A 26283-nucleotide genomic window follows, 5' to 3' on the forward strand; every position below is an offset into this window, starting at 1 on the left:
ATTTCATGATATTCGACAGTTCTATACATCACTATCATGAATCATGACCATATTCTTATTATTTTTACGTCTTTACTATGTACATGGGTGATCATAAATTAGATCCCGTGCAAAGACCTCGACTTCACACAGTTGAAGAAAATCTTTTTTTCCGGTCAAAACGACATTGACGTATCTGCCAACCATATCGTTACATTGGAAGGTCTGAGTCCCTCCTCCTGGAATTGTTGCCACCTTCGCACACCTGTAACAGGAGACGATAGGTTAGTGTTCTACACAACATCTATATGGAGATATACAGGAGAGGACTGTCTTATTCAAAACTACAAGCTGGCCAAGTGCCCACCACCCAGGACCATCCTCTATCCCTCTTTCGCTTGTCTGAAGACGGATCAGGGAGCTTAGCTAAAATCTCACATTGTCTGTAGCTCTTGTTCCACCAGTCTGATAATCAGCCATGCTGCGCATGCACCTATTATGACAGGTCAGTTTCAGAGCTGTTCTGCGCATGTGCTGATTATCATAGAGGTGGAGCGAGAGCTAAGAGACCGAGGAGCACAACAATCCATGGTGACACAAACTGGCTACACAATTCAGGACTGTTGCTTTTCTAAGCAGAAGATCTTGAATAAGATAACACTCCAAAGATTATCTACATACAAACTCCTGCTATGGTCAGGGCTCCTAGGAACCTATCTATAAAACATAGTGTAGAATACTCTTAGGGCTCCTAGGAACCTATCTATAAAACATAGTGTAGAATACTCTTAGGACTCCTAGGAACCGATCTATAAAACATAGTGTATAATACTCTTAGGGCTCCTAGGAACCTATCTATAAAACATAGTGTAGAATACTCTTAGGACTCCTAGGAACCGATCTATAAAACATAGTGTATAATACTCTTAGGGCTCCTAGGAACCTATCTATAAAACATAGTGTAGAATACTCTTAGGGCTCCTAGGAACCTATCTATAAAACATAGTGTAGAATACTCTTAGGGCTCCTAGGAACCTATCTATAAAACATAGTGTAGAATACTGTCAGGGCTCCTAGGAACCTATCTATAAAACATAGTGTAGAACACTCTTAGGACTCCTAGGAACCTATCTATAAAACATAGTGTAGAATACTCTTAGGACTCCTAGGAACCTATCTATAAAACATAGTGTAGAATACTCTTAGGACTCCTAGGAACCTATCTATAAAACATAGTGTATAATACTCTTAGGACTCCTAGGAACCTATCTATAAAACATAGTGTAGAATACTCTTAGGACTCCTAGGAACCTATCTATAAAACATAGTGTATAATACTCTTAGGACTCCTAGGAACCTATCTATAAAACATAGTGTATAATACTCTTAGGACTCCTAGGAACCTATCTATAAAACATAGTGTAGAACACTGTCAGAACTTGTACTATAGGCCGCAGAGGCCGTCAGTGAGTAGGCCCGGGCCCAGGCCGCGATCCCACTGCTGCTATTATTATACTTGGGGGTCTTTTCAGATACCCGAGTATAATAATCAGAGCCCCAGGGGAGGTGAGGGAACATAATAAACACTGATACTCACCTCTCTGGGATCCGATGTTACTCCTAGCAGGCTTCGGGCCTATATGGTAATGTCCCAGACGTCACGTGGTCTGGAATATTACTATATAGGCCCGAAGCCTATGCTAGTAGTAATAGCCTGTTACTACTAGCACAGGCTTTGGGCCTATATGGTAATATCCCAGACCACGTGATGTCTTGGCATTACCATATAGGCCCAAAGCCTGCTAGAATTAACATTGGATCCCGGAGGGGTGAGTAACAGTGTTTATTATGTTCCCTCCCCTCCCCTGGGGCTCCAATTATTATACTCGGGTATCTGAAAGGACCCCTGAGTATAATAATAGTTCATGGGTGTGCAACTGTGGGGCATAATAGCTGGGTGGGCAGCTATATATATATAGGAGTTGGGTGAAGAAGTGAGGGTTGAGTGAAGAAGTGAGGAGTCAAAGATGTCTGTGTTTCAAACTTTACAGAGTCAAGTCACGGCTGGAAGAAGTGGTCATGGCGGTCCAAAGGGAAGAGACGGGAAATGTGGGCAGACGTCTCCTGTGAGTATTACTGCACAACATATTACTGCATTGTGCTTATTGTAATGTTACTGCTAGCACCTCCAACCCCCTGCTGCCTGAGGCGGACGATCAAAAGATGAACAACAACCCCCTTCCCCGCCCCGGACTCAATACCGGGGGGATGCATCTTTTGATCGTCCACCTCAGGCAGCAGAGAGGCTAGGTTCACCACTGCTGCTGCCATGAGGCTTTACTGTCTACACTATATACAGGATGGCACAGGAAGGAGACAGAGACCTCTGAGACAGTAGGGTTATGAGGGAGCAGGGACTCCCAACATCATCCATCATTTAGCTATGTTCAGACCGGGAATTCCAGTCAATGTGCGGAATGGATTTTCCAGTTCGGATTGCCCCGCGTGTATGGGGCTTAAAAGCCATGAACAGGACATATTTATATGTATATTTGTGATTTTCTATAATGTTGCCTTATATATCCAGGTAATTCTGAGCTGTATTAATAAATACGTGTATGTAGGACTCACACTCACCTTCGATTGTTGTTCCCATTGTTGGCCAAGGAGTCTCCTACAAGGATTTCGGCACCGTTCAGTCTGTTTCCGCAGCAGTCACCTCTGTTAGTGATGGAGATGTGGCCAATTCTGTAAGACTTCAGCAGGTCCACCCTCCACCAAGGAGATAAGTCGTCATGTGTGTGAGAACACGAGCCATGCATGTAATGAGAGTCAGTGTTTCCATCTACCGCATTTATTGCCAAGGCCAAATAGCCCAGATGAGCATAACTATCCTGATAAGTGGAAGACTGAGTAGCTCGACCTCCAAGTGCAACGTTCCTGTCTATCAAGAGAAGAACAAATATTAAGGACGTCTTAAAGGAGTTGTCCAACCCCAAAGTGATATTTCATACTGGAAGGTATCCACAGAACATCAGTATGGGATTGCCTGACACCCGGACCCAACACAGATTGTCTCGGAGCGGTGTGGCAGCCCCGTCCACTCTATAGTGGTGGCTCCGGTGAAGTTGGGCGCCACTACTATTGCTTGAATAGGAGAGCCAGCTTATACCCCTTCAGATCACATACTAATAACGGAACCTGTCCTTTTGGGGTCGGACAACCCATTCAATGGAATCCCAAGCCATAGCTACTTTCTGCATGAGGAATCTACAGAGGATGTTGGGTCGGATACATCTGAGATGTCCCGGATTCCCTGCTGGTTCACTCTCTGCATATATATTAAGTCCTATGAAGACATCTTTACTGAGCACAGAACCACATGACATCGCTTATAGTTACTTACATCTATGTTTCTCCCCATTTGGACTTTCACAGTTTCCTATAAAAAAAAAACCACAACATAATGAAAAGATTATTCATGATTCCTGATCTCTGGAGTCACGCGGTGATGTCTCCAGCTCCTTTACTCCAGCAACATGATGGCAACCCTCCCTATCCTGAGCTCTGCACATATTGGGAGATGTTTATCACGCCTTGTTCCTGGTGTAAAAGGCATGAAAAAGTTGCAACAATTGTTTGTGTAAGTTGAGGTTGTGTGCCAAAAAATGCAACTTTTTGTCCTGCCCTTGCCACTATCCCAAAATGGGGCCCAGACGAGATGGATTGTCAACAGACATGTCAAGATTTCGGTGCAGGTGCATGACCCCACCAAAGGATGCGTCTGATGTCTAACGAGATGTGTGCCTTGAATGATCGTCCACCAGTGGCACAGAAGTTATCAGGACCACCGTACTAAATGCCAGTCCTGATAATTCATAGTTACATAGTAGATGAGGTTGGATAAAGACATCAGTCCATCAAGTCCAACCCTACAGTGTTGATTCAGGGGAAGGCAAAAAAAAAAAAATACCATGAGACTCATGCCAATTGCCCCAATTCCCCCCCAGTGTGTAGACCCTTATCCCCTCTTTAGTCATTCTGCACATATCTACGCTAGTCTCATGACTTAACATATGGACTTCAGTATGGATGGGGATTTGGATTGAGCCAAAGTCGGAGTCTAATTTACAGAAAATTTTACCTCCGCCTAAGGGAAACTTACTGACTTGCTTTCCCGTCATTGCCAGATTTTTTTGTTACTCTTGGGCAACCCCTTTAATGCCTTCTCCCTCTCGCATTTCACCTGGCGATCTCCATTGTATGATCTCGAGACCTTGTTTGGCATCACCAAATATTTCTAAAGTAGGATTATTTGGTAAAGGGAATCCTATAGACCATGACTTCTAGGTAACAAACTCGTCCATAGATACACAATGGAGTCCCCATTTATTTCTACTGGTGTGACCATCACCAGTCCTGCCAAAGCTGAGATCCCACCATATCGATCTACGTTAGAGAAGTGACATCAAGAAGACCCCGAGAAGCAAAGCAGAAGATGTCCATTTATACAGGACATGACTCCAAGCGAAGCCAAGTCAGTCCTCAGTGAATGTGACCCCTATCAGTACAACCCAAAATGAACACAGAGCCTAGACGGACCCTCAGTGAATAGAGACCCCAGACCAGATCTCCTAATAAATATAGAGAGGAGAGAAGTTACTGAACCTGTAAAAGCGTTATCAGACACAATCCAGACAAGGACAACGAGGAGCAGAAACTTCATCCTGCAGGAGATACAACCATTATACTGGTATATACAGTACAGTATGGCATACATTACACAATAGTAATATATATATATGTATATACTGTATATCCCTGGGGGCACATATGATGGAACAGTGTATTGACGGCACATGTAACAGCACACAGATTGAGGAATCTTCTGCTCAATTATAGAGACCTCATCTAAAGTGATACAAAGTGTCAGACATTATACTTAAGAATCAGGTAGCTCAGGATGGACGGGGGTGTTATTAACCATTTCATGACATTGGAGTGTTGCAGGGCTAATAGATGACAGATGATAACACTAATAACACTGCTACATCTATAGATACAGACTATGTCAGCGCCCAACTCTGCTACATCCAGACAATGTAGTTCCAATGTCTCCCCCTCCCCCATACTATGTATATTGTGTGATATCTGATATGTAATAGAGATCTTACCTTACTGTATGAATGTTCACCAGCTGTATCCCCAATGGTGGGATTCTCTATTATATATCCCTGTGTGTCCCCCACCCCGAGCAGTCAGTGGAGCGGATTGGTCAGTGGACATCGGCAAGCCGCCCGGCCTTATGTACTTAATACTTGATCATTGTACAATGAAAACTATTGAGCATTGTCATATACTTTAGCCAATATTTACTAAAGTCTGACATCTGTTTTATCAGACTAATAAAAAAAAAAAAGCTGGATTGATTTGTGCCAAATTGATAAACCAACATTACTCGTGAAAGTAAATCTACAGGGGATAGAGTTTGGCCGCTAACATTGGAGGTTTTCTGAGCTCCTCGCCGAATACTTGCTAGAATCCCAACAAGCAACATCTTTCATTGCCCAAGATGGTGAATTCTATTAAAGAACCGGGCAAGGAACAGATGGCTGCCCCAAGAGCAGACCTGGCCAAATACCTAAAGAAGAAGAAGAGAACTTATCCTCTCTCTCGAGGTTCCTTGAGATGGTGGTGAATGTACTGGATGGACCAGCTGGAGACAGACTCTGACATGGAGAGCACATGAGAGGTCCAAGCTGGTGGACATTACCCCGAGGGTCACAGACTGGCTCAGGGGTTATGAAGACTGCTGTTAGTGGTCGCAACAGGACCTTAGAAGTCACATTGGCGCTCATTATATGTTGGTTTAGGATGATTTGTTTTGGGTCGAATACGTTTGTCACGACTTGGAATTGAAACGACAATACACTGGGGTCTCTCTAGGGTTATACTTGCATGGGTCACGCCAACGTCATGACGTTTTTGAGACATTGGCATTGAAATGTATGCCATGCCCGTTTTTGTGATCTAATGTGCAAGGAGATGTCTCATTCTGGGTTTTGCATGTTCAGATCCTGGACAAGACCTTTAAGTTCTGTGAATTTGGCTATATAGTGGAAGAACCCGACATACACAAATGTTACACACCAAAAGATCAATAATATAGCGCATCTCCCCAAAAATTATAAAACCTAAGATCTTCTACTGTACTGAATAAATACTGAATATTGAGGGACAGGCAGGAGAGTAGTCAGGGACGAGGTCAGGGCTGGCTGAGTTTGTGCTGGTAGTCAGATAGAATATGGGAAGAGGTCAGGGCTGGCTGAGTTTGTGCTGGTAGTCAGATAGAATATGGGAAGAGGTCAGGGCTGGCTGAGTTTGTGCTGGTAGTCAGATAGAATATGGGACGAGGTCAGGGCTGGCTGAGTTTGTGCTGGTAGTCAGATAGAATATGGGACGAGATCAGGGCTGGCTGAGTTTGTGCTGGTAGTCAGATAGAATATGGGACAAGGTCAGGGCTGGCTGAGTTTGTGCTGGTAGTCAGATAGAATATGGGACGAGGTCAGGGCTGGCTGAGTTTTTGCTTGTAGTCAGATAGAATATGGGACGAGGTCAGGGCTGGCTGAGTTTGTGCTGGTTTGAGTTGGTAAAAAGGCAACAGGTCAGAGGAACTAGGACAGGTTTGGAGGTCAGGAACAAGTCCGGGTCAGACCAAGCTAGAGTCAATACACAGGTAGTCAGACAGAATGAGAAAGAACTATCATACAAAAAATCTATATTGCTCAGGCACTTTCCTGTGTGTGTAGAAGTCTTAAATGGTCAGGGATGGCTAGGAGAGAATAAGGTGTGGGTAAGGAGATGTGTGCACCCTACAGGGGGCCAGAGCAGAAGAGTCAGAGAGAGCAGAGACATTGATGGCATTTACTGACAGTATGGAGCATCTCACTCACAGTGGGACGTTTGTGTCTGTTAACCATTTTAGCTTAAGGAATGTGGGATGACAGTTCAATGCCAGTAATCAATTCCCTTTGTAGTTCTAGGCCTGACTCAATTAGCATACCTGTGCTAACCTCATTATCCCAGCGGGGGGCCATTCTGGAGTGGTATACTGAAAGTATACCTCTGAACATACACAATCTAGACCTGATGTCTCCAAGCCCATCTTCAAAGGAAATATGGTTTTCTGTTAATATTTGCCTAGGAGGACACACCACAATTGCACTCGTAAATTCCTCGGGTGTGCCAGGCAGACCCAAACACTTGAAGTCTAAACTCGCTAGTATTGGGGGCAGGGGAAAGGTTCAGACACTGAACTCATAACCCAAAGCGGATTGGGGTCTTATCCTTGGTGTCTTGGGGACCTCACCACAAACTCATCATACTACTGGCCTGACCTATGATCTTCTGGGGAGGAATTGACTGTTCTTAATTATTTGGTTTCAAGGATGGAGAGTGGGACTTCTATCCCTAATTACATCACTCAGGGAGGATATGGGGGAGAGTTATATTGTCCCCTCTGAGGAGAAACAGTTTTTCTTATTCTGGAAGCCATGTGAGCAGATTGGAGCTCCTTTGACTGACTCAAGCATGTGCTCTGAAGCCTAGCAATAACGCTTCAGTGAGACTCATGTTGTTATTGTTTTCTTTCTATCTTTTATTCCCATTTTATTTTATGTATTGTATTGTATTGTACTTTATCTGTATTATTATTATTGTTTATTTATATAGCACCATTAATTCCATGGTGCTTTACATTTGGGGGTTACATACAATACACAAAATATACAGGTACATATCATACTAACAGTGATCGGCTGGCACAGTGGGGTAGAGGGCCCTGCCCGCAAGGGCTTACAATCTATGAGGGAAGGGGGGTAGAGACAGAAGGAGAGGGGGAGACTGTACAGATGGCGGTGTGGTGATAGTGTTATTGGAGGTTGTAGGCCTTCCTGAATAGGGGAGTCTTCAGGGCCTTCTTGAATCCTATGATTGTGGGGGTCAGTCTTATGTGTCGTGGTAAGGAGTTCCAGAGTATGGGGGATGCACGGGAGAAGTCTTGGAGATGGTTGTGTGAGGAGCGGATGAGGTCAGAGCGGAGTAGGAGGTCATTGGAGGATCTGAGGTTACGTGTGGGCAGGTAGCGGGAGATGAGGTCAGAGATATATGGAGGGGACAGGGTGTGGATGAGGTCAGAGATATATGGAGGGGACAGGTTGTGGATGGCTTTGTATGTTAGCGTTAGTAGCTTGAACTCAATTCGCTGGGCTATGGGTAACCAGTGGAGGGACTGGCAGAGGGGAGCAGCTGATGAAGTTCGGGGGGTGAGGTGAATTAAGCGAGCAGCGCAGTTTAAGGTGGACTGGAGGGGGGCGAGGGTGTTAGCCGGGAGTCCAGGCAGAAGGGTGTTGCAGTAGTCTAAGCGGGAGATTATGAGGGCCTGGATGAGCATCTTGGTAGTTTCTGGGGTGAGGAAGGAGCGGATTCGGTGGATGTTCTTGAGCTGGAGGCGACAAGAGGTGTTGAGGGTTTGAATATGTGGTTTGAAGGATAAGTTGGAGTCCAGGGTTACCCCAAGGCATCGGGCCTGTGGGACAGGGGTAAGTGGGGTTCCATTAACTGTGATAGATGGGTCAGGTGGAGGGGCCATACGGGGTGGGGTGAAGATGATAAACTCTGTTTTCTCCATGTTGAGTTTGAGAAAGCGGGAGGAGAGGAAGGAGGCTATGGCCGCTAAACAATCTGGAATTCTGGCCAGCAGGGAGGTCATGTCTGGTCCAGAGATGTAGATTTGGGTGTCGTCGGCATAGCAATGGTACTGAAAGCCATGAGATTCTATGAGTTGGCCCAGGCCGAGGGTGTAGATGGAGAACAGGAGGGGTCCTAGGACGGAGCCTTGGGGGACACCTACAGAGAGAGGGCGAGGTGAGGAGGTGGTGTGCGAGTGGGAGACACTGAATGTGCGGTCGGTGAGGTATGAGGAGATCCACGAAAGGGCCAAGTCTGAGATACCAAGGGATGAGAGAATTTCTAACAGGAGGGAGTGGTCAACTGTGTCAAAGGCAGAGGAGAGGTCGAGGAGGAGGAGGAGGACAGAGTAATGGCGCTTGGCTTTGGCGGTTAGCAGGGCGTTAGTGACTTTTGTTAGGGCAGTTTCAGTGGAGTGCCGGGGTCTGAAGCCTGACTGAAGTCTGTCAAAGAGCAGGTTGGATGAGAGATAGGAGGAGAGTTCGGAGTGGACATGCTGCTCAAGAAATTTTGAGGCGTACGGGAGCAGAGAGATGGGATGATAGTTGGCAGGAGAGGACGGGTCAAGGGACGGTTTCTTAAGTATAGGAGTGACAGTGGCGTGTTTGAAGGCTGAGGGGAAGGATCCATTGGTTAGGGTTAGATTGAAGAGATGGAGTAGGGCTGGAGTGATAACCTCAGTGAGCTTGGGGATGAGATGTGATTGAATCGGGTCGAGCGCACAGGAGGTGAGGTGGGATTTGGAGATTAGGGAGGAGAGTTTTTCATCAGTGATGGAGGTGAAACAGGTCAGGGATGGGGAGCAGCGAGTAGTTGGGTGGATGGATTGTCGGGGGAGTAGGGTGAGGCTGTCTCTGATGGTGTCAATTTTAGTTTTAAAGTAGGAGGCAAAGTCGTCAGCTGAGATAAGTGATGTTGGAGGGGGGCAGGAGGACGGAGGAGGGAGTTGAAGGTGGAGAATAGTTGTTTGGGGTTGCGAGAGAGTGCGGATATGAGTGTGGTGAAGTAGACCTGCTTGGCGGCGGTGAGTGCGTTCTTAAATGTGAGAACTGCCTCTTTGTACCTGAGGAAGTCCTCCTGGGAGTGGCTTTTCTTCCAGAGGCGTTCTGCAACCCGCGAGGCACGTCTCAGTTTTTTAGTCAGGTCGGTGTGCCAGGGTTGTCTATTGGTTGCTCGGGCTCTGGAGTTTGTGTAGGGGGCTACAGAATCAAGGGCTGAGGTAATGGTGTTGTTATAGAAGGCAGCAGCGGCATCTGTGTCCTGGATTGAGGATATGTCAGCGAGTGGTAGGAGAGAGTCTGAGAGGGTGCAGGTGTCAAGGCGGTTGAGGTTCCTGCGGGAGCGTGTTGGTTTAGAGAGTGGGGGGTCCATTGGAGAAGAGAGGGCAGAGAATGTCAGCAGGTTGTGGTCAGAGAGCGTGGATGGAGAGTTAGAGAGGCTGCATATGGAGCAGAGGCGGGTGAATATTAGGTCTAGTGTGCCCCCCTTTGTGTGGGTGGCAGAAGAGGACCATTGGGAGAGACCAAAGGAGGTGGTGAGGGACAAGAGACTGGAGGTGGAAGGGTGGTCTGTGTTAATGGGGATGTTGAAATCCCCCATGATGATGGTGGGGGTGTCTGTAGATAGGAAGTGTGTGAGCCAGGTGGTGAAGTGGTCGATAAAGGCAGCGGTAGGTCCTGGCGGTCGGTATATGACGGCCAGTCGGAGGTTGGCGGGTGAGAAGATACGAACAGAATGCACTTCAAAGGAGGGGGGCTAAGGGCAGGTAGCGCCTGGATAGGGGCAAATGAACACTTGTCTGACAGGAGGATGCCTACGCCTCCGCCAGGTTTGTTGTTGGGGCGGGGAGTATGTGAGAATTGCAGACCTCCATAGGAGAGGGCGGCGGGGGAGGCTGTGTCTGAGGGTGTCAGCCATGTTTCAGTGAGACCAAGAAATGTAAGATCATTGAGAATGAAAAGGTCGTGGATGTAGGTAAGTTTATTACATACAGAGAGGGCATTCCATAGTGCACCGGGGAGGGCAGGGGGAGGGGTAGGAGTGAGTGAGATTGGTTTGAGATTTCGGGGGTTCCGTGCTCTAGCGCCAGTTGTGGGGAAACGGCTGACAGTGGAGATTTGCTGTGGGGGTCCAGGGTTAGGAGATATGTCACCAGAAGTAAGGAGGAGCAGGGAGAGGGACAGCAGGTGTAGGTAGGAGAGGCTGCGGGGGGGTTGTATGTGTCTGGGGCGGAAAGTCTGCAGGTTTGTGAGGAGCTGTGCAGAGAAAGTTATATGGTGGGGTAGGAGAGAGGGAGAGATGAGGAGATAGTTACTGACAAGGCTGGTTTGGGGTGGAAAGGTGGTTTTTACAAGGAGTGGGAGAACAACAGTGAACAACGTATTTGCCTATCTTCGACTGATATATATTTCTGTACTAGCAGGTACCTGCGACTTCATCTGCGGGTTTGTGTTTGCGTCGGCCCGCGTAAATGTATGCAGTCATTACCGAATATGTTGCGCGGCCAGCCACGTGGTGGTGGAGGTATGCCGTGGTGTGCGGTGTCAGCACAGGGGCATCGCGCGTCCGCCGTCCCGTGCACCCCTCGCCACCACAGGTCCCTTGCTCCCTCCAACCCCACGGCCGTGTCACCCCCTGCTACTGTATGCCTCAGCCCCCCCCATCCACCCTAAATCTGCCTGTCATGCGCCCAGCGCCGCACCTCCCATGAGGTGACCTGAAGCGGCCGCTTCAGGCAGCGCTATGCCAGGGCCCGGGGGAGGGCGGCATTTTTGCTGTCCTGGACTGGCTTAGGGTCACCGTCACTGAGCGGTGGATTGGGGAGGCCGCTGGAGCAGCGCTGCTCCAGTGGCTGCCCCTCACGCTCAGGCAGAGAGCAGGTCCTCTCCCTACCTGCTCTCTGCCTGCTAAAGACGCTCGCTCCGCTCGACCCCGCCCCCTCCGCATGGCCCCACCGGAGGAGGGGGCAGAGCGGAGGGGGTGGGGCGGCTCTCTGACATCCGTCTCAGGTGGCAGAAACCCATGGTTCACCCCTGCATGCGCCCCATCATTCCGTGCATCCCGTGCCCCCCCCCATAATTTAGCCTATTGCGCGGCCCCCCTAGCATCCCATGCACCCCTGTCCACACCAACCCTAAACCCCTAGCCGGCTGCAATGTTTGAAAAGGCGAATCACGCAGGTTACTTACATAAGCTGGCCATGCGATACTGTGTGCGACTGCACGAAGACTGCATGTGCGCTCCCTTCCAGACTTTCTGGCACAGGCCATGGAGCGGAGCAGGCAGCAGCTGGAGCCTTACAGCAGGTGCAACCGAGATTGCTGATTACTGCTGTGGCTGCCCCCTAGTCCCCGGCAGATGGTGGGGAGGCATGCGTGACGCGGGACCCACAGCAGCCGGCATGAGTGGTACTTCTGCAGCCAGCTGCTGTGCATGCTGAACAGTACGCGGGGACGGCCATCTGTGCCCCGCACGTGTGGTAGCGTAGACACATACTACGCCGGCATCGGGCACCACTCACCCGGCTGGCATGGCAGCGACGGTCCAGAGCTGCGGGCAGCCGTCATGTTGTTCGTCGCGTACTGGATTAAGCCAGAGGAATTGCTGTGCTGCCGCCATGTCAGGTCCTGCAGGCGGTCGTGGTGGTGAGTCGGGGGGAGAGAGCAACATGCAAGTAGCCTATTTTTCCTTCCTGGCCAATCTGTAGGTATATGTGCAATTTCGAAAAATCCATTCAGCCGTTTTGCTGTGATTGAGGAACAAACATCCAAACACGCAAACCCACAAACATCCAAACACACAAACTTTCACATTTATAATATTAATAGGATGTGTTAGTGCCTAGTGCTGACCCACTCGGCTTATTAAATATATAAATTAAATTTATAAAGCTTGTTACATATTATCCTATAAAACCGGGCACAGTCGCGGGGTGCAAGTGGAAAGTAAGAAAGAACGGTGATCGCCAGGTATGCCAAAGCGGCTTTGGTAAGGCGGTATCCTTGACACCCTTCTTTAACCAAATTGGCAAGATATAAGAGCAGCCTATGAGGTTCAACATCTCTCTCCGGCCTGCTACAAGCCTCCTGGATATTTTGGAAGAGTTGACAATTATGACAGTCTGTTCAAGAGGTGGTGGAAGCCGCACAGAATACAATCAAGATGGACATGCGCAGAGCCGGTCGTGTTGGCCATCTTCATCCTATTCCTACCCAAGTGGCTCTGCGCATGTCCATCGGCCATCTCGATTCTATTCCGAGCGGCTCTGCACATGTCCGATAGTCATCTTGATTATATCCCATACAAGACCGTTTCTACACAAGTTCGCAGGCCAACTTTACTCTATTCTGATTGGCTCTGCGCATGTCCAGCCGCCATCTTGATTGTATTCCATACAAAACCATTTCTGTGCATGTTCGGCCTCATGGCAGGTCCTTCAACCAGTCCTTACTATCACTACCGCTCACTTCCACTAAGCAATTCCTCCAATTGTTGGAAACCTTTCAGAAAATCCCATAGAGTTTGCAGATATGTTGCGATCTGTGATCACTGGGTGTTACCTCCAACATTCTCTGCAGCAGTCGCTGCTTACATAAGAAAGGTCAATAATCAGGAAATTACAGTTCCCCAGAAGTCGGAGATGTAGCTTGTTCCCTGGGATCAGTCACCACATGTTTGCGCTGCTCCTCTTATCTGTGTACCTTGGCGTCTCCTAGTGAAGATTATATATTTCATAGTAAACTGGATTTCTACAGAATTTAGAAGTGTCACAAGAACAAAATGTATCGGTTACCTCCCCCCGCCCCGTCCATCACTCACACCTTCCCTCTGTAGTACAGATATTTACAGGGTTCCAGTTTGTTCTTAGCCTTAGTTCTTAGCAATTGCTGCATTTTCTTCAGAAATACACAGCACAAAGTACAGCAAAGCTTGCGGGGCAGCAAGAGAATCATAGGAGTAGGAGAAGTAGAACAAAGTTTAGCTAAATTTGATTAAGTACAGGCAGATAGTGATAGAAATCATAGATAAGAGTGATGGAGAAGATCTGTACGGCTCCTCTCAATGATTCACATTACACCCATGACATGAAAGAGAAGGAGTGAAAAGATGCCTTGTTCTGATGAAGATGGGGGCAGAGAGGAGGATCCAGAGGAGTCAAATGGAACCGGCAAGCTGTTGCAAATAGGCCCTACACACATGGTGGAACTAGCACCTGCCCTTGTTGCATTTCTGGGCTATTGCCCCTGCCATGGCATGCACCTTTCCCCGGAATGACATGTCCAAGGAGAGGCCCGCATTCTCTCACAAGTGATGCATGGACAGCTTTCCTATAGAAGTAATGGTGGCTATTCTCCATCAATGTTGAGTACATGCCATTGGAATGCAGTGTAATCTACTAAGTGGCAGTAAGTGCACCACCAGCAGCTTGGCCAAGTATGAGTTAAGTTACAGAACTGCTGGATGACTCGGTTTGTATTACTGTTTCCTGTATATACATTCCCTTATGGATGACTGGTGCTAGCATGGAAGAGGAGGAGGTCTGCACTACAAGCGGACATGCGCAGTCGGCTCTGCCCAGGCCTGATGCCTAGCAGAGTGAATTCAGAGCCGGAAGACGCCACGGAAAGCTGCACAGAGAAGACTTCTAAAGGTAGCAGAAGAACCAGTGTTGATTGGCTGACTGTATAGAATTCGGCCAATCAACGCTGGTTCTGCATCGAACTTTTCCATTCAAATAGCAAGTGGTACTCGATCGAGTATGAGTATTTTGAATACCGTAGTATTTGATGGAATACCTACTCGATTGAATACTACTCGCTCATCTCTAGTAATGATGCTTTTTCATGAGAGCGCGCAGAGATATTGTTCCTACATAAGCTCCTTGCTTGCACAACTTACATATTTCCATGGCTTTATTGTTTGGCAATGTAGAAAAAAATGTCCACACCGGAGATGACAGTGTGTACTTGTTGCGCCGCAGAAGAAATGTGTCTACAACTCCTACCAGTGCTACCATCCCACCCCATTAGCTTTTTTGAGTTAGGACTTCCCTGGGATGTTGGAGCTGCACACTGGTTGGAATGGTTACTATCACTACTGCCACCACCATCTTCCTCTTATGTCACCATGTCACTCTGACCTGGTTGCCAAGTTCAATTTGCAAAATAGTCAACATTGTCATTATCTTCCCCACTTTGTTCCGACTCCTTGTAACCATGCAATTTCTGCACACCCTCATTGTTTCTGCCTCCATGTTTCTCCCTAGTGTCCCTACTAGAATGACAACTAGTAGTAGTAGAATCACTCCCCTTCCCCCGCCACTATTAGTTCTACCACGGACAGTCAATTCTTCCTCGTCCACCTCTGCTTTCATTAGTTGCAAAAAATGCTGACAGTTCTAATCTAGCGCATCAAAAAGAGGAGGAAGACTACGCTGACTAGGAGGAATAGCTTTATTAGCAGGTGATACATCACTACCAGGGCATGCTTGACAGTCCAGAAAGTCCCTGTGGTAAATTATGTGTTACAACATTAAAGGAGGAACACACAGAATCCACACTGAAGACCATATTGTAACATTTCTGCCTGTTCGGGTCTCTGCGCCACCCCCTGCTCGCGTGCTGCGGTGAAGGAGGCATGTGCAGTTTGCATAATTTGCTTAGAGTTTTTAGTTGCACTTTGTGAACAAGGCTCTAGTTCTGTAATTGAATTTGCACCACACCAGTCTTCTGCCCTTGTTGCCTCTGTCCATTAAGTGTTTAATTTTTGCATTGCCCTGTGATTGACAGTGTGCCTTCCTATCAGGTTCTGGGCGGGTTCTTCCTCCCTATTTAGTCTTGGCTCACATTCACACTGGGGCCTGTTATTGCCTTGTGCGTGCTGGCTTTTCTCTTGCTGTTTTGTTACTGTATTCTCATCCTTGACCTCTGGCTTCCCTACTGACAATTCTTTTGGACTCTGATTTGGCACTGCATTGCTCTACTGTTACCGAACCCTGGCTAGCTGACCTCCCTTGTTGTTGTTTGTCTTGTCTGCGTTTTGTGTATCACATATATAGGAAGGGATCGTCTTCGAGTTGCCGCCTATTACATAGGATAGGGCCTGGCAATAGGAAGGGACAGTGGGGGGCTTCAGCTTAGGGCTCACTGTCTCTTGTGCCCCACCCCAGGGTTTCCAGCAGCTTCTGGGGAATTACTGTCCTAGCAATTCCTTAACACAGAATGACATGATGGAGCTAAGTAATCAAAAACTTCTTAATTTTTAAGAGGTATAACAACAATAATGTGAATACTGGTATTGCCACCAAAACCAGAAGTAATGTCAGTAAAAATATGTATAACAAGAGATCAATGGTTAAAAGTCCAGTGTCTGTATCCCTGTAGCTATTTGGCTGCGCAGATATTCTCCCTCCCTCACCCCTATGATTTCTATTACTAATCTACCTGTAATTGATTAATCTGACTAAAATTGGTTTTACTTCTCCTACTCCTATGATTATCTAGATGTATTGCAGGTTTTGCCGTAGTCATTGCTGTGTATTAAAGAAGAATATGGAGTCATTGCTTTGCATCATGCAGTGGGCGAATAACAGATCTATCCCCTACTTCCACCATCCTAGAAATGCCTTGTGTTCCTCTCTAACAGCACCTTATATAGCGTATATGACATCAGCACTGTAACGTGTCCACCTACCATTAACTATTGGTAGGTGGACACAACATGACTATCTCAGCCAATCTGAGAGCCTTTGTTAGGTCAGGCCGGGGTCTCCGCTGTGCTGCACAGAGGCTCCCGGCCCACTCTCTGTCCAGCACCAGAATGGCTGCTGACTCCGGCACAGGATAGGCCGGAGGCCTCCGCTGGAGTTTGTGAAGGTTCCAGTTTTCCCCTGGCACCGGAGCCAGCACTTCCAGGTCAGGGGGATGGGTGGTGGGCCTGAGGCTATTTAGGTCTCATTCTGGTCCTGGCCACTGGTTATTCATGACTCCACAGTATCAGCTCCCTAACGTTGCCTCTCCTGCTCCACTTCTGTCACCTGTCTCCTGCCTTCTGTCCCTGATCTTGGATTCCCTGGATTGTTTTACTCGGCTTGCCTTACAGACCTCTCCTCTGTGATCCTGATTTAGTACCTTCCTGACCTCCTGTGTCTGACCTTTGGCTTCCTCCTGACCTCCTTTTTGGATCCTGATTTGGCTACTTTGTGACCTCTTGTGTATAACCCGGCTTCCCTGACTGCGCTTCTGTCTCTGCCTTCTGCTACCTCGTGACCTCCAGTTATCGACCCGGCTTTCTTGACCACAAATTTGCTCCTTGGGTATCTGCGTATATTCCCTGGATAACCCTCCTGCTCATCTACTACTCCATGGTTAATGTCTGGGTCCTTATGGGTCCTCTTACTTGAGGTTCACTGGGTGTGCGTCGCTCTCTGTGCAGTTGCGGTTCTGGGCCTCGGACTATTACCAAGTCCAACTCCACCATCAGGAGCTCGGGTGAAGAACTCGGGGCCTGGTTCTGCTCCGGTTAGGAGAGTGTAGCACACCCAGGTCTGTTTTTGCCTCAGTGATTGTGAATTCTAGTAGCCCAGGACTTACTGAGTTATCTGTTGCATCAAGTTCCTAACAGCCTTCTCCTAAGGAAAAGAAAAACCTTCAGTAACTGCAGACAGAGTGCAGCATGTACAGTGCGGTGTGCTTGGTTGTAGGGGGGAGGCTACAAGGGACGCTGAATGTAGGATCATTTTCTCCAATAGGTGGCAGCACATACACAGCTTTCTTTCTTCTGGAAGTTGTCTAATCTGCATATCCTTTTTTCCAGGGATCATTGCCTGTCTGCTTTGATGCTCTCTGCAAGGAGAAACAATACCTCCAAGAAGATCCATAAAGGAAAAATGGCAAGCCAAAAATAATTGATGATGATGCCTTTATGTCATGCTCTTTAATCGTTATATATTTAATTATCATACATCATCATGTAGTGTTATTATTAATATTACATCCCAATTATGAGCATGAGTGTTCTTCCTGTAGATCCGCTCCAAAGACCTCAACTTCACACAGATGAAGATACTCTTCTTTTCCAGGCAATGTAACACTGACGTATCTGCCAACCATATCGTTACATTGAAAGGTCTGAGACCCTCCTGCTGGAATTGTTCCCACCACCGCACACCTGTGACAAGAAATTATATGTTATGTTATATGAAAATCTGGGATACACACTGGTGGTAAGACAACACAGAAATATAGATGACACATATTTACAGGGTGGAGTCAGTGGTCCAAAATGTAATCTCAGCATTATGTAAGTCTTATTTGTAGCCATGGAAAATTTTTGGTAAATTTGGTGACTGTTGCTAAAAAGGGATAAACCTGTTATTAAATTTAAGGGTTCACTTACTTGTCTATCCTGCACACCGCTTGCCAATGCGTTCGGTAATCCGTTTTGGGGGGGGTCCCCATGCGGACTCCCCCGAACAGATTACTGACGCAAATGTGAACGAGGCCTTAGACGTATTGATAAATCACTATTTGTAGGGCTCACACTCACCTTGGATTGTTGTTCCCATTGTTGGCCAAGGAGTCTCCTACAAGGATTTCGGCACCGTTCAGTCTGTTTCCGCAGCAGTCCCCTCTGTTGGTGATGGTGATGTGGCCAATCCTATAAGACCTCAGCAAGTCCACCCTCCACCAGGGAGACAACTCCTGGTGTGTGTGTGAACATGAGCCATGGTCAAATTCCGTGTCCTGGTTTCCATCTATTGCATTTATTGGCATTCCCAGATACCCGTAATGATACCGACTATCCTTATAAATGGAAGACTGAGTAGCTCGACCCTGAAGTGCAACGTTCCTGTCTGTTAAGAGAAGAGTACACGTGAAACAGGTTAACACCAGTAATTTGTCTTATCTAGTAAGCCACCAAACACCATTGTAATACAAACCATCTGAGTCCTGAGCCCTGAAATTTCTTAGCATTCCCTGCTTGTTCACTGTCTACACAGTTATAGGATTTTTTTGTCGTCTTTGATTATGTGTGTTTGGATGTTTAGATGTTTGGATGTTTGTTCCTCAGTCACGCAAAAACCACTCAACCGATTTGGCTCAAATTTTCAGGCAGGCAGGGGAGGAGGCCGAGACTGGGGTTGCGGGGGTGGGTGCAAAGGGGTTGGGGGGGGGGGAGGGTTGGAAAGGGGACGCAATGACACCTTAGACGGGCAAACGGATAATGACACCTTAGACGGGCGAACAGATTTTGCTGAAATTGCGCACATACATACCTTGGGTCCCGGATTGAACAATAGGCTACATGGAATTCCCGTACACCACCGCAATTCACTCCCGTGACCGGTGCTTTTCACTTTTGAATTTGCTGCAGGACCTGGGACGCTGAACATGGCGGCTCTCAGAGGTCCAGAGCATCCTGAACCAGCACCTGTACTCTGGGGCAGCGAGAAGTGCGTACGCTGCCCCGCCTGTGTGGGCTTACCACAGAACTGCAGTGCTCTGCCGCGGCCGGACAGGGGGTCGCCTGCGCCGCGGTTTGGAACGCCGGTTCGGCCTGCTGTCCCGTGACGGCTGCGGCCTCTGGACTCTGCATGTCCGTCGGGGATGTGGCCGATGTCTGCTCAGGGCTATCTACAGTGTCATTCGGCCACAGCAGAAGGGTTGTGACGACAGGCGAGTTAGGAGACTTTGAGAAGGGAGAGGGATGGGCTGTTGGGAGTGAGGAGGTTGCCGATCCAGTGGGGGACTCAGGAATGGGGGCCTTGAAGGGGGACTGGGACAGGGCCGCCACAGCGCCCACAGATGGAATGGAGGCACATGGCTTGCCGCGGGAGGGGGGCCCTCATAGGCACCCCTGTAACATCAGTGCATGGGGAGCCCAGGGTTTGGTGAGGCCGTGGGCACAGGTTGGTGGGGGGAAAGGTGACACAGGGTCTTGGGGGGGGAGGGGTCACTGGGTAGGTAAGACAGGGAAGGGGGCATGGGATGGTGGGAAAAAGGGGGCAGGGGGTAGGTAACACGGGGGAAGGGGGTATGAGGTTGGGGGGGAAGAGGACACGGGGCTAGGGGGGAAAAGGGGCACGGCCTAGGAGAAAGAAGCGAGCACATGAGGGAGTGGGTAGAAAAAAAGGGGTTGGCGGGTGCCAGGGGGGAGATGAGGAAAAGGGAGCCGCTGTGGACACAAGGCAAAGGAAGAAGCCTGCGCGGCGCTACAGGTGGGTCGCGCAGGGGGTCAGGGTTCCGCGGACGAAGTCGCGGGTACTGCTAGTATATACATTTTATTTGGACAATAGACAAAAGTGTTGGGACACATACACATTCCACCGCTAGGTCTTCCGATCTTCTGGGAAGGTTTTTTTGTTTACAAGATTTTGGAGGTGTCTATGGGAATTTTTGCCCATTCATCCAGAAGAGCATTTGTAAGGGCAGACCCTGATGTAGGATATTGAGAGGGTCAAGCTGACCATCTCCGTTCTAGCTCATCCCTTGAGTGTCGGATGGGGATTCGGCCAGCCAGTTCTTCCACACCAGGTACCCTCCAGCCATGCCTTTGTTTTAAGCACTGGAGCACAGTGCTGGAACAAGAAATTGTTTTCTTTGGAGAGTATTTGGTGTCTTCCATTTGTCATGGCAGCTTTTCGTGCTGGTGGTTGTTGGAGCTGGTGAAGATTCCCGGGAGGGAGAGAGGGTTGATTGGGTTTGGTACTTATTTTATTTGGTCTGGCTGGTTTTGGGCGCCTGCTGGGTGGTGCACTGGGGAATGGTTTTTAGTGTTTAAACATCCATCTGTATTGAAATGGTGCCCCTGAGCTTGTGCTTTGTGGTTGGTGGTAATGAGTGTGGTGGGCAGATTGGCGGCCAGATTTATGGAGCTCCAAAGACCTCCCCCCCCCTAAATTTCTCAGGTATAATTTTTGGATGTTAAATAATGAGGGTATGTACTAATAGACTGAGGTATGCAGTGCCAGTGCCACCACAAATTTTCCTTTTTGGGGGGCAGACGTCGCACCAACATGTTGGCATTGGAAAGCAAGAGATTTTATCAGAGGAAAAATCTGACATTGGAGGAGACAATAATCTGGGCCACTAATCTAACCTGCTGGCTCAGATTCTAAGTCTAGGTCCACATAGCAGAAAATACTTAGGGTAAGTTCACATGGGTTATTTTTGGATCGGAACCTGAGGCTGGTAGCTGCGACTGAAAGCTGGTGCACTGCATAGCATCCAGCCGTGCACTCCGCTCTGTATTAGTCCTAATGAATGGGCCTAGGCCGGAGGAGGGAGTGTCTTCAGGCCGAATTGCGAGCACCTTGCTTCTTTTTCCGGGAGCCTGCACAAGCCATTGATTTCAATGGGAGCTGTCTTTTTGGTCAGGATTTTGAGGCGAATACGGCCTCAAAATCCTGACCAAAAAAACTCACTGTGAACTTACCCTTACTGAGGATAGTAAAGTCTTGCAGCGTACAGCTCCTATCTTATGCATTGCTACAGTGCAGCCATATATAACCTGATCACCTCCACTGGCCCTTTATTTGGTAATAAATGGGCCTGACCACCGGCACAACTGGCAATTCACTGCAAGAAGAAAAAATTGCTGTGGACGACGGCTTCCAAAATATTACGAATAACTAGGCCTACTCTGGCTGGCAAATCTTGTGACCATCAGCTCGACACACTCACCAATAATCTGCTTACCCATCCAATTTCAAGTGGAAAAATGAAAAATCTTGGGGTTTCCAATGAAAGCATATGAATTCACAATGGACTCTCCAAATGGAGACTCTTATGGAGATGTGAACGGGGCCCCCAGCGATCAAAAGTGGCCACAGTGAATGGGAACTTATGGGCAAGACAGGTTACTGCACGCTCATTCCCATCTAAGTCAATGGAACTGAACGTGTCATATTTATCCTAAGCTCTGGTTGCCTCCGCTTATCCCATATTGCACCAGTTTGGGTAAATACTGTAAACTTGCACCGATAATGTTCGGACACGAACTTGCAATGTGCTCCAGTTTACTTACATTGACTTCTTTCCCCGGATGTAGTTTTATAACTTCCTAGAAAAACACAAAGATAGAAAAAAGTTACTCATCATTCCTGATATCTGGAGTCACAGGGGGACGTCTCCAGGTCCTTTACCCCAGCGACATGATGACAACCCTTCCTGCCCTGTGCAGCCTTGTTATAGGATTTAAGGAAACTGTCGCACACACTAAAAGTTGCTTTTGAGAAAGGTGCAAAACAATTTATTGACAAAAATGGTTTGGAGTACAAACGTTGTTCCGTTGGACAAAGGACCAATTCACAATAAAGCAATAGATCAATGATGACGTTTCAGTCATGTAGACCTTCATCAGATATGATCTCACAAGGTAGGTACAGGGATGTCCGTCCAGGGCATATGACATCCCTGTACCTACACTGCCTTGTGAGATCATATCTGATGAAGGTCTACGTGACCGAAACGTCATCATTGATCTATTGCTTTATTATGAATTGGTCCTTTGTCCAACGGCACAACCGCACCTCTAATGAGGAAAGGTGAGATGGCGGCCTCAGGCGGCACTCTGGAGGGGATGACAGCCACGGCAACCAGCTTTTTTTTTTTTTTTTTTTACTTTTTTTTTTCTAAACTAGCGTAGAAGAGGGTCTGCTCTTGAAACAACCTGAGCAGCCCCTCTCCTGCGCTGATTTAGACCTCTGCGTCTTAGCGCAGGTGGCGTCATCATGCCTCCTGCGCTGATACACAGTCATCTTACTGCTGTGGAAGTGAAGTGGCAGCAGCGCCAGGTGCAGCGGCAAGCTTGGTAAGTTAAATACTTTTTTTTGTATGTTTTATAATAGGCCGCTACCTGCTGGAGTATCCCCCAGCAAGTAGCGGCCTATTTACCAACCTCCCTGGACCTGCTCACTACCATCACCACTTCACCTTGTACTATAGAGTGTGGAGGCCGGCAGTGAGCAGACCCAAGCCCAGGCCACGATTCCACTACTGCAATTATTATACTCAGAAGTCTTTTCAGACCCCCGAGTATAATAATCGGAGCCGCAGGGAAGGTGAGGGAACATAATAAATGGGGATCCCAGAGAGGTGTTAATCCAGTGTTAATCCTAGCAGGCTTCGGGCATGTATGGTAATGTCCCAGACATTACGTGGTCTGGGACATTACCATATATGCCTGAAGCCTGTGCTAGCAGTACCATACAGGCCTGAATCCTGTGTTAGTAACAGCCTGTTGCTGGTAGCACAGGCTTCACGCCTGTATGGTAATATCTTGTTACTGCTAGCACAGGCTTCAGGCCTGTATGGTAACAGCTTGTTACTGCTAGCACAGGCTTTGGGCCTGTATGATAATGCCCCAGACGTCTAGGACATTATCATACAGGCCCGAAGCCTGTGCTAGCAGTAGCAGCTTGTTACCATACAGGCCCGAAGCCTGCTAGGATTAACATCGGATCTCAGAGAGGTGAGTAAAACTGTTTATTATGGTCCCTCACCTCCCCTGGGTCTCTGATTATACTTGGGGGTTTGAAAACATTTCCCTTTAAGTGTGTAGAGGACTGTGGAGAGAAGTGAGGCTCATGTAATAAAGAACTGCTGTTCCTGGGGTCTGAGGTATATAATACCGTATCATCCATTATTATAAGATATAAGGAGAGAAGCTACTGAACCTGCAGAAGCGTCATCAGACACAATCCAAAGGAGGACAATAAGGAACAGAAACTTCATCCTGCAGGAGATACAACCATTATAGAGACATGTCTCCTCCTAGTATATCAAAATCAAAATCAAATCAAAAAAATGCTTTATTGGCACGTCCGAATAGGTATTTGGCATTGCCAAAGCTAGTAAAGTGGGTGGGTGGGGGGGGAGTTGGGTTGGGTGGGTGGTGGGTATGGGGGGGGGGGGTTCGGTTATAACAGTCCATGGAGTCTCATCTTCCTCTTCGTTGGTGACTACTATATGGGGAGGTGGGGGTGGGGTGGGGGTTGGTGGGGAGGGCGTTTTGGGATAAATATAACAGTCCATGGAGTCTCATCTTCCTCTTGTTTGGTGACAGCTGGACACGTATTGGGCAGCGATCTCCACAGTGGCCTCTTCTTCTGTATATACAGTACAGAATGGCATACATCACACACAAGTGATATAAATATATACTATATATCCCTGGGGCACATATGGTGGCATGGTGTATTATTGAGGTTATACATACATATTGAGGTTACATATTATTGATGTAACAGCACGGTATACCTCTGAGGTCATATATAGAGTGTTAGAGCTCCGGGCCGGAGCCTCCGCTGTGGCGCATGGAGGTTGCCGGCCCACTCTGTTTTCTGTGCTGGGCTGGCGCTTCCGGTCCCTAGTGAGGAGGGCCAGAACTTACGCAATAGTCTACGGGAGATTCCGGTCTCCTCCTGGGGCCAGAAACTTATTTCTGAGGTCAGTGGGGTCAGTGGCAGGCTGGAGGCTATTTAGGCCTCATTTTGACTCCAACCTGACCGCTGGTTATTCAGTTCTTCTGGCTACAGCTCCCTGCGCTCCTGATTCCTCCTGACTCCGTTCCTCTTGCTCCTCCCTTCTATGTTCCTGTTCTTGGCCTTCTGTATTTGACCTTGGTTTGCCTTCCAGACTACCCCTTCTTGATCTTCTGATTTGGATACCTCCTGACCTCCTGTGGGTGACCTCGGCTTGTTTCCAGATTGCTCCAACTTAACCTTCGCTTGGCTACTTTGTGTATGACCCAGCTCTCCTGACTACTCTTTTGCTTCGTCCTCCTGCTACCTTGTGACCTCCTGTGCACCGACCTGGCTTGTTGACTTCATTTTAGTTTTCCCTGGAACATGGTAGACCTCCTCTGCACCGACTTGACCTGCACGATCTTCTGCAGTTCTTCCATTATTGCCTGGCGTTCCTCTGAACATCACTCTTCTTGCTCCTCCCGTTTCTTCATCTGCTGAGGTTAGTGTTTTCAGGTTTTCTGGGTCCTCTGCTACTTGGGGTGCGCTGAATGTGTTGCGCTCTCTGGGCGATTGCGGTTGTGGGTCACTGAATTTACCAAGTCCAACTCCAACATCAGGAGCTCTGACGAAGAAATCTGCGGCTTGGTTTAGGAGATCGTTGTACACTTGTTGCTGTTTGGCCTCGGTGTGTGAGGTCCTGGTTGCCCAGGACTAGGGTTGAGCGATCCGGATTGGAAAAGATCAGATCCCGATTGGCGATCGAGCAAATTTCATGATCAGTATCGGCTGGAAATAATCGAAAATAGGATTTTGAAATCTCAAGATCAGCTCAACCCTATCGTATATATAATATACAATTAGGGTTGAGCGATCGGCAAAGATTGGATCCCGATCGGCGCTTGAGCAAATTTCACGATCGGGATCGGCTGGAAAATGATCGGAAATCGGATTTTAAAATCGATCCTGAAATCTCAAGATCGGCTCAACCCTACCCAGGACTGACTCTCCGTTGTTGTTGCATCAGGTTCCTAACATAGAGGCACGGTATATCTCTGGGGTCATATATAGAGGCATGTTAAATCTTAGGGATCAATATATGGAGACGTGGTATATCTTCGAAGATATATATAGAGACAAGCTATAGCTTTATTGAACATTGCTACATCTGTAGATCTGTAGAAGCTCAGGATGGACGGGGTGTTATTAACCATTTCATGACAGTGGAGTGTTGCAGGGCTAATAGATGACAGATAATAACACTAATAACACTGCTACATCTATAGATACAGACTATGTCAGCGCCCGGCTCTGCTACATCCAAACAATGTGGCTCCAATGTCTCCCCCTCCCCCATACTATGTACATTGTGTGATATCTGATATGTAATAGAGATCTTACCTTACTGTATGAATGGTCACCAGCTGTATCCCCAATGGTGGGATTCTCTATTATATATCCCTGTGTGTCCCCCACCCCGAGCGGTCAGTGGAGCGGATTGGTCAGTGGATATTGGTGAGCCGCCCGGCCGTATGTACATAAAATGTAATCATTATACAGTGAAAAACTCTGAACTTTCTACTAAACTTTGGCCAGTGTTTGCTAAGTCCGGCGTCTCTTACATCAAGAGAAAGAATGTTGTATTGATTTTGGTGAATTTAGGATCTCAATGCTATTTGATATTGATGACGTATCCACAATATAGGTTATCAGTATCAGATGGGTCGGGATCTGAGAACCGAACCCCGCTCTGATCAGCTGATGCGGCCACTAGAGGTCATATATTGAATATACAGCTGGGTGAGCTCTGCTCCTAGTCAACGGAATTGGAATGGGGCTCCAGTTCTAGACGCCATCGCTACACTGTATGGAGCTTCCGGTCAGTACAGCGGTGGTGCCTGAGACCGAAGCCACATCCCAATTCACGTGAACGGGAGCAGAGCTGCTTCCAGGCATATACTTAGTATATGACATCCTCTGGGTGTTGGATAGGCCATCACTAACAAATATCTTCAGATCCTAGACAAGCACTTTAAGTTCTATGAATTTGGCTACATCCGAAGAAACCAATGTACGCAAACGTCTGATGT

The 26283-nt window shown here is 47.8% G+C and overlaps 2 protein-coding genes across 2 annotated transcripts in view; both read right to left on the reverse strand.

Moving 5' to 3' along the window:
- Positions 1–25604, reverse strand: LOC142198357 (fucolectin-4-like). Its single transcript, XM_075269349.1, has 5 exons — positions 25595–25604; positions 4648–4706; positions 3386–3421; positions 2617–2923; positions 1–244 (listed from the first exon to the last, which is right to left on the reverse strand). Exons 2-5 carry the CDS (start codon positions 4703–4705, stop codon positions 76–78), a joined length of 570 nt encoding a protein of 189 aa, XP_075125450.1. The 5' UTR covers position 4706; positions 25595–25604; the 3' UTR covers positions 1–75.
- The window catches only part of LOC142198356 (uncharacterized), a 20121-nt gene continuing 11564 nt past the window's right edge, over positions 17727–26283 (reverse strand). The window contains exons 5-7 of the mRNA XM_075269348.1: positions 19478–19498; positions 18274–18576; positions 17727–17895 (exon numbers count right to left, since the gene is read on the reverse strand). Of these exons, the coding sequence (XP_075125449.1) occupies positions 17727–17895; positions 18274–18576; positions 19478–19498 (493 nt within the window). The remainder of the gene's footprint in view (positions 17896–18273; positions 18577–19477; positions 19499–26283) is intronic.

This window comes from Leptodactylus fuscus, chromosome 3, assembly GCF_031893055.1.
Source record: "Leptodactylus fuscus isolate aLepFus1 chromosome 3, aLepFus1.hap2, whole genome shotgun sequence".
Taxonomy (NCBI): domain Eukaryota; kingdom Metazoa; phylum Chordata; class Amphibia; order Anura; family Leptodactylidae; genus Leptodactylus; species Leptodactylus fuscus.

What these genes read in the sequence shown, in the direction of transcription:
- LOC142198357 (XM_075269349.1), bottom strand. Translation starts at nt 4,705, where the DNA reads ATGAAGTTTCTGCTCCTCGTTGTCCTTGTCTGGATTGTGTCTGATAAC. An exon ending in GTCTGATAACGCTTTTACAG is followed by an intron (nt 3,422 to 4,647) that starts GTTCAGTAACTT and finishes TTTTTTTTATAG; the next exon opens with GAAACTGTGAAAGTCCAAAT. An exon ending in AAATGGGGAGAAACATAGAT is followed by an intron (nt 2,924 to 3,385) that starts GTAAGTAACTAT and finishes TTCTCTTGATAG; the next exon opens with ACAGGAACGTTGCACTTGGA.